At 40.2% G+C, this 13265-nt stretch overlaps 1 protein-coding gene across 4 annotated transcripts in view; it reads left to right on the top strand.

Moving 5' to 3' along the window:
- depdc4 (DEP domain containing 4) overlaps positions 1-13265 on the top strand; it is a 32175-nt gene that overhangs the window by 1260 nt on the left and 17650 nt on the right. For 3 of the 4 annotated variants that reach the window (XM_038780985.1, XM_038780981.1, XM_038780983.1), the window contains exons 2-3: positions 9072-9486; positions 11759-11904. In XM_038780985.1, coding sequence (XP_038636913.1) covers positions 9072-9486; positions 11759-11904 — 561 coding nt within the window. Of the gene's footprint in view, positions 1-3679; positions 3739-9071; positions 9487-11758; positions 11905-13265 lie in introns of those variants that run through there. The other variant, XM_038780984.1, reaches the window with a different exon arrangement.

Here is a 13265-nt window from a genome sequence, read left to right as displayed (position 1 = left end):
ACAGTGCCGTTTTGACAATTGTGTAGACTCCACACAGGCATTCACCCAAGATCAAAATCAAACCTGGGTCCCTGTAAGGCAGCAGTTTTAACCACTGAGCCACAGTGCAGTTGGGCTCCTTCAAGGCACTTGTTCCAAAGGCAATCATTGAAAACATATTTGTTAAGTCAGTGCCGTCAGTGGATTCCTGTTCATCCTCTTGCTCCTCTTTGCACCTTGCAAGATTGTCACTAGCTTCCAGTGTTTATCAACTGACACTCTGGTTGAGTGATGATCACTTCTTGGAACATATTTTCATTTCCCACGTGTGACGGAGTGCCACTGATATCCCTCAAGTTTAGTGGCTTTCAGCTTGACTGAATGCAATTAAATATGTTTCCTGCATGTGTTGCTCAAACTATTCTGAAACTCCCACATCCAATAAAGTTTATACAGTACAGGTCACAGCTCTCCTGGTATTAAATTGTAATTTGTATACAAAATATACACAAATAATTCACAATGTGAAATGTCAGAGGATGTTCAGGAGAGTGGCATTGAGGCCAAAATCAGATCAACTGTGATCTTATTGAATTGGTTGATTAGACTTGAGGGCTGAATGGCCTACTCCTGACTCATGGCCTTGAGGTTAATTACAACACATTGTGGGTGAAATATAAATCCAAATTCAGACTGATAAAATTGATCAGAATATATTTTTACCTTTGAATTGTAGATGTATCTACAATTACTCACTTTTAAAAAAACCCATAATAGATTACGATCTATTTTGCCTCACAGCTCCAGCGACCCGGGTTGAATTATAGCCTCGGATGACTGTGGAGTTTGCACTTTCTCCCCATGTCTGAGTGGGGTTCCTCCGGGTGCTCTGGTTTCCTCCCACAGAACAAAGAATTGCAAATTCGGTGGATTGGCCATGATAAATAAAAAAAATAAAAAATTTTTTTTTTTTTTTAAGAGTGCCCAATTCATTTTTTCCAGTGTGGCCAATCCACCACCCTGCACATCTTTGGGTTGTGGGGGCGAAACCCACACAAATATGGGGAGAATGTGCAAACTCCACACGGACAGTGACCCAGAGCAGTGATCAAACCTGGGACCTCGGCGCTGTGAGGCAGCAGGGCTAATCCACTGTGCCACCATGCTGCCCTGGCCATGATAAATTACCCTTCAGTGTCAAAAAGGTTAGGTGGGGATAGGGTGGAGGTGTGGGCTTACGTAGGGTACTCTTTCAGAAGGCCAGAGCAGCCTCGATGGGCCGAATGACCACCTCCTGCACTGTAGGGATTATATGATCTTTATCAAGCACCAGTCCTTTGCAGTGCACAAGCCATTTAATGCCACTTGACTGAAACCAGTGTATCTTCGGTGTCAAATCCTCCAAATTCTGTCTTTCACCTGTTATGCCATTTTTCCCACAGTCTGCCATTCTTTAATATCATTTGAGGATAAGCCACAAAGCATTGTTGCAAATCTTGGCTCCTGCTTGCAGAAATTTTCTGGAATTCAAGTGCTTCTCGCTCCCATAAATTTTCTGAGTGCTTTCTGTATTTGTGTATTTTGTTACGACGCTCTGGGCTAGTGCGTGGTCAATTCCAACCCCACTTGACCCGGAGTCACAACATAATTGAAATTAACTGTTAAATCTTAGAAAATACCCAAAGTCTTTCGTCTTTTGCTGCCACATAACTAGTCACCAGGTTTAAATTTAAACAGTCCATTTTTGTTAATAACAATAACTATAATGGGCAAGTACAACTGGCTAACTATTATCTTTATTTCACAATAGATAGACCTATGAACAATTATGATTGGGCTTGCTTAAATTCATCCCTACAACTTGTCTTTTTACAGTAATACAAAATTGATAAATTCCCCAATGCTCTGCCACATCAGGTTGCCTTTGACTTAAAAGAATGAGAGGTGATCTCATTGAAGCTTGGAGAATTCTCGCAGGGTGTGACAAGGTAGATATGGACAGGATATTTCTTCTGGCTGGCGAACCTGGAACAAATGAAGACTCTTGGAATAAGGGGCAGTTAGGACCAAGATGAGAAGGAGTTTCTTCACTGAGAGGGTTGTGGAGTCTCGATCATTGAGCATATTCAAGAGAGAAATAGGTTGGTTCCTGGATACGAACGATATCGAGGAATATGGGGCTAGTGCAGGAAAGGGGCATTGAGCAGACATGATGTTGCCTGCTTGACTGGTCCTCCATCACAAACATTCACTCCCTCCACTAATGCACAGTGGCAGCATTGTGTATCATCTACAAGCCGCACTGCAGGATCTCACCAAGAATCCTTTGGCACTTTCCAAACCCACTACATATAGAAGGACGAGGGCAGCAGACACCACTACCTGGTGTCTGTAGGAACACCGCCACCTGGAATTCTTTACCAAGTCACTCCCCATTTCTTTACTGTTGCTGGGTCAAAATCTTGGAACACGCTCACTAACTTGCATCACATTGACTGCAATGGCTCAAGGTTTGAGGGCAATTCGGAGTGAGCAATAAATATTGGGCTTGCATCCCATGACTGAATTTAAAAACATTGAATAGTGGAGAAGGCTTGATGGACTGAATGTTCTTGTGTTCCTAAGCACCTTCCTGAATTCTCTTAATCTGGAAAAATGTGACCCTTCAACATTACGTTCAGAAGCTTTGGCTATCTCTATTTTGTTTTCTTCACCTCTTGTGTTCAAAAATCCAAGATCTGGGTCTGGTTCAGATAATTCCTGCCAGATGTCTGGAAGGAATACAATGGATGTGAGGTGATTATCCATTTACTGAGACAGATAATTGTTTTCGAGTCTTTGAGAAAGTTTCAAGCTGAATCTGCTTTGTAGTTCTGAAACCTTAACTTCAATGCCTTATCCATCATCATTGGTAATGTTGACAGAACTGCCTAGCTTCAGCTAATACTGAGCAGTTATTGCCATGTCCAGTTCCAAAAGCTCACCATTGAAATGATAGGTTGGGATTTTTATTGGTCTTTTAATTTCTCCCAATTTCTTGCAAAAGGCAAATTCCACTGACTAAAGTATCTTGCAAGTAGTATAGATTGTGGTTGATCTGATCCCCAGGAATTTACTCCACCCACAGATCCTTAGTTTAAGAATATCAAATTCTGTGTGTTTGGTGAGTTGGTTAAAAATAATTACAGTGAATTATAGAGAAGTTTTATATAATGTGTATATTGTGCTGAATGTCTTAAAGCAGTGATGATTACACATTTTTTGAAGAGTGAGAGTGCATGATTATTTGAAATGTAACTGAGATTGAAACCACTTCACACAGGCTACACTGACACTTCTATTTGGGTTTTTCAATTTAGTTTTATGAATTTTTGAAGCTCACTTCCACAGTTTCCATTAAGCATTAACTGCCCACATCAAAGTAGTGCAACACAGCAATTTCTTTTCAAGAGTCCTGGAAATTTTCGGGACAAATCTATTTATTAAACTGACTTGACTTCAAGCATTTCTTTGCATGAGATACAAAAATATATATTTCATGAACTTGGTTTGTTTGAGCTGCAAAGGCTTACACTGCAGAACACAACTTGCAATTAATTTGTTTTTAAGATTACGTATTTAACAGTGTAATTTTAGCTTGTTGCATTGTTTGTAAATGAAGATCGTCCCTGTACTATCGCAGGATCAAAGTTCTGTAATTCCTCCTCAACAATACTGAGGGAGCACCTTCACATCAAAATTGTCGAAGGGTTTGATAAGGTACATGCAAAGGTTTTTTTCTATAAATTTAGAGCGCCCAATTATTTTTTTCTAATTAAGGGGCTATTTAGCGTGGCCTATCCACCTACCCCGCACATCTTTGGGTTATGGGGGCGAAACCCACGCAAACACAAGGAGAATGTGCAAACTCCACGGAAGGTGACGCAGAGCCAGGATTGAACCTGGGACTTCGGTGCCGTGAGGCAGCAGTGCTAACCACTGCCACTGCACCACAGTGCTGCTAAGGTACATACAGAGATGATCTTTCCATTTGTGGGGAAGACCAGAACTGTGACCAAAAACGTGCAATAGGAATTCAGAAGAAATGCCTTTATCCAGAGCACGGTGAGAATGTGGAATGTTCTACTATAGTGAACAATTGATGTAAGTAGGATAGATGTGTTTAAGGGAAGCTAGATAACCACATGAGGAAGAAAAGAATAGAAAGATATTGTCATGGACAGGGTCGGGAGAGAACTTGATCCCTCATACCCTTTCCCTTTCTGTCCATAATTGGAGTGGGTTTTTGGACTGGAAGGTGAATGTGCTTCTTAGCCCACCCCCAGCTGTGTGAGCTGTCAATTTTTAATTTTTTTTTAAAAAGAGTACCCAATTCATCGGGGATAGAGTAGATACGAGTGCTTCAGTAGGGTGCTCTTTGTCAGGGCCAGTTCAGACTCAATGGGCCGAATGGCTTCCTTCTGCACTGTAAATTCTATGATTCTATGAAGGTGGGAAAATGGAGTTGAGGATTATCAGATCAGTCATAACCTGATTGAATGGTGGAGCAGACCTGATGGGCTGAATGGCCTACTTTTGCTTTTGTATCTTATGGTCACACCAGGGCATTCCTTTTACTTATTTTTTTATTAAAAAAATTTTTCTTTTTTTTTTAAAGAGTACCCAATTCATTTTTCCAATTAAGGGGCAATTTAGCATGGCCAATCACTTAGCCTGCACATCTTTGAGTTGTGGGGGCGAAACCCATGCAAACACGGGGAGAATATGCAAACTCCACACGGACAGTGACCCAGAGGCATACAGGCATGTACAGACAGACACACTTGTAGAATACAGCGAAAGAGAATAGTATAATTGTACAAGTTGTAAATAATATTTCTTAGTTCATGTGCTTGTCTCATTGTAGCAGAACATATGTGGGCATGGTAAAGATGGAAGTCTTTTCCGCTCTAGAATTGCAGTTTAGATACGTTTGAATGGTTGGATATTGGGATTATTGCAGGATCCCCTCTCAGCGATGAATATCCAAATATTTGTGGTATTCGTCTCAGGAGGTCTAATTTTGTTACGTGTGGACTTGGATTAAGGAATGAGACCGACAGGCTTTCTAAGATGTGGCCACCTACAAGTTGAAAAAGACTTCAGTTTGACTGCCTTGGACTGCAGCTGATGGTATGCAGCAGTGCTTTGTGCAGACTAGGTATTTCTGGGCCTTGGTGATAATAAAGGATGTCCGTTTTGGTCACACGTTAAATAGCTATTGTCCACCCAGAATGGCTTAAAGCTGATTGTCATTGCTATACAATGGAGCTAGACGATGGCTTTTCACATCCACTTGTGGACAACAGGTTTTCTGCAATTCTCCCTTTGTTGAATTGTAACTTTGGATAGGTGGAGTCTCGAATTCCATTGGTTCTGAATTTGGGGTGAACTACGAACAATGGCAGGCATGAATTCCACAGAGGGGTGATGTCTGGGTATTTCTATTCAAGAGGAGTTCCCCCACCCAGGATGATTCAAGTTGGAACTTTCTGGAAGCTTAATATAATCTGCGTTAAATTGACAAAAGTCACCTGACCCGTGGCAGCCAACTTAGTCTGGTATCTGGTTAGTGTCCAGTTTTTAACAAAAATAGAAAAGTTTCAGATACGTCCAAAGAAGTACAGTCCATGCTAAAGTGATGACTGGGACATGCTTTCACTGGGCAATATTTTGATGAGCTTAGATGAAGAGGGTTGAATTAAGCTTGTTTGGAACATAAACATCAGAATGAACCAGATGGGCCAAATAATGGCCTGTTTCTGTGCTGTAAAATATGCATGAAGAATTGAAAATTTACAGAAATATGGATAGCATTGGTTTATTTTCCTTTGAAAGAGCTCTGTTGAAGATGTTGATGTTGAAGATGTTGATGTTGAAGATGTTGATGTTGAAGATGTTGATGTTGAAGATGTTGATGATGTTGATGTTGAAGATGTTGATGTTGAAGATGTTGATGTTGAAGATGTTGATGTTGAAGATGATGTTGAAGATGTTGATGTTGAAGATGTTGATGTTGATGATGTTGAAGATGTTGATGTTGAAGATGTTGATGTTGAAGATGTTGATGTTGAAGATGTTGATGTTGAAGATGTTGATGTTGAAGATGTTGATGTTGAAGATGTTGATGTTGAAGATGTTGATGTTGAAGATGTTGATGTTGAAGATGATGTTGAAGATGTTGATGTTGAAGATGTTGATGTTGAAGATGTTGATGTTGAAGATGTTGATGTTGAAGATGTTGATGTTGAAGATGTTGATGTTGAAGATGTTGATGTTGAAGATGTTGATGTTGAAGATGTTGATGTTGAAGATGTTGATGTTGAAGATGTTGATGTTGAAGATGTTGATGTTGAAGATGTTGATGTTGAAGATGTTGATGTTGAAGATGTTGATGTTGAAGATGTTGATGTTGAAGATGTTGATGTTGAAGATGTTGATGTTGAAGATGTTGATGTTGAAGATGTTGATGTTGAAGATGTTGATGTTGAAGATGTTGATGTTGAAGATGTTGATGTTGAAGATGTTGATGTTGAAGATGTTGATGTTGAAGATGTTGATGTTGAAGATGTTGATGTTGAAGATGTTGATGTTGAAGATGTTGATGTTGAAGATGTTGATGTTGAAGATGTTGATGTTGAAGATGTTGATGTTGAAGATGTTGATGTTGAAGATGTTGATGTTGAAGATGTTGATGTTGAAGATGTTGATGTTGATGTTGATGATGTTGATGTTGATGATGTTGATGTTGAAGATGTTGATGTTGAAGATGTTGATGTTGAAGATGTTGATGTTGAAGATGTTGATGTTGAAGATGTTGATGTTGAAGATGTTGATGTTGAAGATGTTGATGTTGAAGATGTTGATGTTGAAGATGTTGATGTTGAAGATGTTGATGTTGAAGATGTTGATGTTGAAGATGTTGATGTTGAAGATGTTGATGTTGAAGATGTTGATGTTGAAGATGTTGATGTTGAAGATGTTGATGTTGATGATGTTGATGTTGAAGATGTTGATGTTGAAGATGTTGATGTTGAAGATGTTGATGTTGAAGATGTTGATGTTGAAGATGTTGATGTTGAAGATGTTGATGTTGAAGATGTTGATGTTGAAGATGTTGATGTTGAAGATGTTGATGTTGAAGATGTTGATGTTGAAGATGTTGATGTTGAAGATGTTGATGTTGAAGATGTTGATGTTGAAGATGTTGATGTTGAAGATGTTGATGTTGAAGATGTTGATGTTGAAGATGTTGATGTTGAAGATGTTGATGTTGAAGATGTTGATGTTGAAGATGTTGATGTTGAAGATGTTGATGTTGAAGATGTTGATGTTGAAGATGTTGATGTTGAAGATGTTGATGTTGAAGATGTTGATGTTGAAGATGTTGATGTTGAAGATGTTGATGTTGAAGATGTTGATGTTGAAGATGTTGATGTTGAAGATGTTGATGTTGAAGATGTTGATGTTGAAGATGTTGATGTTGAAGATGTTGATGTTGAAGATGTTGATGTTGAAGATGTTGATGTTGAAGATGTTGATGTTGAAGATGTTATTGTATCAGTGATGAGATAATAACTTAGCATAGCAGAATTTCCTTTTCGTTTTGTTCACCAGACTTGACGATGCAAGCTGGGTTGCATTCTCCGTTACCCTAAGGAGGTGACGGTGATCTTGAATCATTGCAGCGCTTGTAATGGTGGAACTTCCAGAGTGATATTAGTTGAATATTGACAAAGCAATGGTAGAAGAATGGTGATTATATACCCAAATCAGGATGGTGGGTTGCATGGAGGCAGGTTGCAGGTGATGGTTTTCGCAGGAAATTGTTGCTGTTGTTGTTAGAACAAGGTCGGGAGGAAGATGCTACTGAAATAACCTTGTTGAATTGCTGCAGTGATTCCTGTGCACTTTGCAGCCATGGTGTTCCATTAATGGAAGGATGGATTCCGGGGCGGAGGGGGTGGGGGGAAAGTCACACACAAAATGTTCATAAAATGACTGCTGTTGGAGCTTATGCAACAACTAGGGCAGCACGGTAGCACAGTGAGTAGCACTGTTGCTTCACAGCACCAGGGTCCCAGGTTCGATTCTTGGTCACTGTTGTTATGGGCCAGGGTTTAGAGAACCCCAAAGTGTATCATGGAGTTCACCTGACTCACAACTTTGAATAGATTGTGGTTATGGGGAGCACACGGTCCTACTCTGCAGGTGTGATGCAACAGAAATCTACAGTACTTTATAATTAAAACAATGTTTATTTATGAAACCAGTTAACACTTTATAAACTCACAGTAAACATTTTAACAACTATCAACACCAATAAATTCCCCAAAGAATACAGTCCCTAAGTAACTCTTAATCTTTCCTTGCAACATCCATAAGACAAAAAGAACCCTTTTTACAGAAAGACATCAGGTTTAACTTCATTACTGCGAATAATTACCACTTTGAAATCACCAAATGAATATTCATAAGCTTGCAGAGATTCATACACATCCTGCTCTGACTGCAACTTCTCCAAATCTAAAACAAAAATAAACACACCCTGTAGCTGCAAGCCCAATTTGAAAGTAAAAGCAGACAGACATCCCAGGTCCACCCACACTCTGACATCACTGATAAACACCCATTTCTTAAAAGTACATCCACTACAGCTACTTTATAAACCCTCATTTCTTAAAGGTACTCTCACATGACACTGTGCGGAGTCTGCACGTTCTCCCCATGTCTGCATGGGTTTCCCTTGGTGCTCCGGTTTCTTCCCACAAGTCCAGAAAGACGTGAATTGGACATTCTAAATTCTCACTCTGTGTTCCCAAACAGGCGTCGGAATGTGGCGACTAGGGGATTTTCACAGTAACTTCATTGCGGTGTTAATTTAAGTCTACTTGTGACAATAGAGATTATTATGAAAGTGGTAGCACTTCAAAGTAATTCCCTGGATGTGATGAACTTCGGGCTATCTGGATAGATGTGATAAGGCACAATTCAAATACAGTCAATTTATAAAAATTGAAATTTTCTTAATGCACGATTGTGTTTTCTTTAAGGCCATTTGGAACCTTTTTATGCAACACAGCTTTGGAACAATATTATTCATGCTCTCCAGACCCAGGTGGACTCGAAGCAGCAGAGATGGCATTGGAGAATGCACAATGATTGCTTCACTGGCGCCGATGCTGTTGATGTGGTGCTCAGTCACCTCATGCAGAACGTCTACTTCAGCAGCAATGATATTTCACGTTTGAAGGCGGCTCGCCTTTGCCAGACTCTGATGGATCACAAAGTGTTTTATCCGGTTGGTTCAAGACTCTTCAGTAAAGAGCAAAAGATGATGTTTGAGGACCGCAGCAGCAGTCTCTATAAATTTATGGACAGTTGCGCTTTGCCTGGAGCTGAAAAAGACCATGAAATGGAGAATTTGTTGTGTCATGAGAGACTGGAGCCAAAGAGGAAATTTCCTGAGTAAGAATTCTTTCTCATTCACTTTTCTGGATATGACCATTGCTGACGAGGCCAATGTTTATCGTCCACCACAAAACAAAACAGCTTGATAGGCTACTTCAAAGAGCAGATAACTAGGTTGGTGTGGAATGAGAGTCAGGTGTACACCCAGATTAGGTAAAGACAACATCCTTCCAAATGCTCATGAACCAGCCAGATTCAGTCACAAAGGTTCACCTTCATTGATACAAGATTTTTATTTCCAGATATTATTTTTTTAATTTTAGAGTACCAAATTATTTTTTTCCAATTAAGAGATAATTTAGCGTGGACAATCCACCTAACCTGCACATCTTTGAGTTATAGAACATAGAACAGTACAGCACAGAACAGGCCCTTCGGCCCTCGATGTTGTGCCGAGCAATGATCACCCTACTCAAACCCACGTATCCACCCTATACCTGTAACCCAACAACCCCCCCCCTTAACCTTACTTTTTAGGACACTACGGGGCAATTTAGCATGGCCAATCCACCTAACCCGCACATCTTTGGACTGTGGGAGGAAACCGGAGCACCCGGAGGAAACCCACGCACACACGGGGAGGACGTGCAGACTCCGCACAGACAGTGACCCAGCCGGGAACCGAACCTGGGACCCTGGAGCTGTGAAGCATTGACGCTAACCACCATGCTACCGTGCTGCCCACTTGTTGTGGGGTGAAACCCACGCAGACATGGGGAGAATGTGCGAACTCGACAGTGACCCAGGGCCGGGATTCAAATCCCAGTGCTAACAACTGCGCCACATTCACCCTCTTTCCAGATATTATAAAGAAATTTTATTCAAACTCACTTATTGTCATGGTTGGATTAGAAATTGCGTTCTTGTATTGCTACTTCAGTAATATAACTGCAACACTGCCATATCCAGCAGTTTCTAATTTAACCCCAACTTCTTGACTGTTGGGAACTGGTGGCTATAGAGAATATTGTTGGCTCAGCTAGTTTAAATGTTAGTCTAAAGTATAGTTCTAAAACAGTATAGTTCTAAAATGTAATATATACCATTGCAAAATGCAATTTGAATGTACATAATTTGATTTATTTTTCTTCATGGATTGTTCATGGATCTACAGCCTTGACTGTAGAGAAATAACTCCCTGCCACTTCATACTGACTGTTCTCTCACCGCTTTTCAATCTAGATTTTTAAAAATAAATTTAGAGTATCCAATTATTTTTTCCAATTAAGGGACAATTTAGTATGGCAATCCACCTAACCTGCACATCTTTGGGTTGTGGGGATGACACCCAAGCAGACATGGGGAGAATGTGCAAACTCCACACGGACAGTGACTCAGGGCCGGGATTCGATCCCGGGTCCTCAGCGCCATAGGCAGCAATGCTAACCACTGTGCCACCGTGCTGCCCTTTTTCAATCTTGGTTAGCTGTTCCTCAGTTATTCTTTTACCATTTTTTTCCCTTGACCTAGCCAAGTTAGAGAACATATTCTGTGGAGGATAGTATGTTTGTATTGGAATTAGAATAAGTCTAGGGGCGGCACGCGGCACAGTGGTCAGCACTGGGACTACGGCACTGAGGACCCAGGTTCGAATTCCCTGGGTCACTGTCTGTGTGGAGTTTGCACATTCTCCCCGTGTCTACGTTTCACCCCCACAACCCAAAGATGTGCAGGTTAGGTGGATTGGCCATGCTAAAATTGCCGCTTAATTGGAAAAAAAATTATTCGGTACTCTAAATTTAAAAAAAAAAAATAAGTCTACAGCAGAAAAACAGGCCATTTGGCCCAACTGGCTTTTGCCACCATTTATGCGTCATGAAAATGATGTACTTGTCAATGTGGAGTTTGCACATTCTTCCCATGTCTGTATGGGTCTCACCCCCAATACCCAGAGATGTACAGGGTGATGGATTGGCCAAGCTAAATTGCCTCTTGATTGGAATTTCAAAAAATAAAGCATAAAAAGAAAATGATGAGCTGGAATATGAATGTGCCATTCTGTGGAGTCTTCTTCTGCCATTGTTGCTTCGGCATGGATTGAGATATGATATGACCCCGCTTGACCTCCCAAAAAGAGCAAATCTTCAATGCATTGCAAAGAGCCGTTGAGACTTGATAACTCCAAATTCTAGATTGCATTTCATTAATTATTAAAGTTTATACTCACAGTATTTAGTTGTTTAATTTTTGTAATACCAGTCTTCAGTAGTCAATGACTAGAAAGTATTCCATGATAGAAGTGCTGGTTGTTTATTTTTCTTTTCAACAGAACAAATAAAATAACTTTTTTGAATCCTGTTGCCTTGGAAGCTCATGATAAAAGAATTAACGAGCTTCTGAAAATGATCAACCTTCATCCCTCACTATCTCCAAACCCTAAACGAAAAAGACCGACCACTCTGCTGTCTAAAAAAGGTGAGTGAACCTGTGATTTCTTTTTACATTATCTTTGTGGTCACATTTCATTTTCTGTATATGTTTCTGTTGCTGAGTTTCATCTGAAATATAATTCAACTTTCTTAAAAGCAAAGTAACTGAACTTTGTCCATATTTTCAATCTGTGTTTGGTAGAGGCTCAAATTTAAATATTGGCTGTTCATTTAATTTTATTCCTTAGTACATGGAATAAACTGCAAGTTTTGTCCACACTTCATTTTAAATTACTTTTGATGTCAGCAGGCACTTCAGTTTGTACTAGCAATTTAAGTTAGCGCACACACTGATTAACACAGATTTCAGCCAGGACAGAACTCATTTCAAATTGGATTCTTGCTTTCCCAATCTGGTCTTCCCTTGAATACAGTTCTGTAGTATTAATCCTCCTGTGGGAGGATTAATGTGTGCAAACTAGCCTGTGTCACTGGAATCATTATGACTGCTATACAATGATCAGGGAGTGGTTAAGAAATGGGCATGGAGTGAGTTGAGAATACTTGGTTTCCAGGGCGGCACGGTGGTGCAGTGGTTAGCACTGCTGCCTCATGGCGCTGAGGACCCGGGTTCAATTCCAGCCCCGGGTCACTGTCCATGTGGAGTTTGCACATTCTCACCGTGTCTCACCCCCACAACCCAAATATGTGCAGGGTAGGTGGATTGGCCACGCTAAATTGCCCCTTAATTGGAAAAAAAGAATTGGGTACTTTAAATTTATTTTTTAAAAAAGATTCCTCATCTTCCCTCTCCCTCACCCCTTTGCCTTCCCAATTCTATATGAAAAATGAAGAAGAAAAAATAGCCACTTATTGGCTATTCATTTGGTTTTATTTACCCAAAAATTAAGAGGAAAGGAAGGAAGAACAGTGAACTGCTCTATTTGGGGAACAAAATGCACCATTGTAACAATAATGAATTTTAATCACACTTTTCTTTGTCTTCAAGATGGTGTTTGTGTTTTTGGACAATCTTTTATTCTGAGATACAAAAAAAGTTCCTTCTACTCTGGCTCAAGAATGTGTAACAGTCCTACTCTTGGCAATTAACCCCTACTATGCCATTGTTGGGTACACTACATTATGGCTGAGCATCATAATCACTTGAAGAATTGGAAGCAATTTTTGTGCTTTCGTTCTTTGCCTGTAATGGGTCTGGGTGACACTGCCAACTTAATGCGAGCATGGGAACTGCCAAACCCAGTTCACAGGATCTTTTTTATAATAAATTTAGAGTACCCAATTCATTTTTTCCAATTAAGGGACAATTTAGTGGAGCCAATCCACCTGCCCATCACATTTTTCGGTTGTGGGAATGAAACCCATGCAAACAAGGGGAGAATGTGC

This window comes from Scyliorhinus canicula, chromosome 20, assembly GCF_902713615.1.
Source record: "Scyliorhinus canicula chromosome 20, sScyCan1.1, whole genome shotgun sequence".
Classification (NCBI taxonomy): Eukaryota; Metazoa; Chordata; class Chondrichthyes; order Carcharhiniformes; family Scyliorhinidae; genus Scyliorhinus; species Scyliorhinus canicula.
The sequence above is the reverse complement of the archived record's forward strand: the minus strand, read 5'-3'. Positions and strand labels throughout refer to the sequence as shown.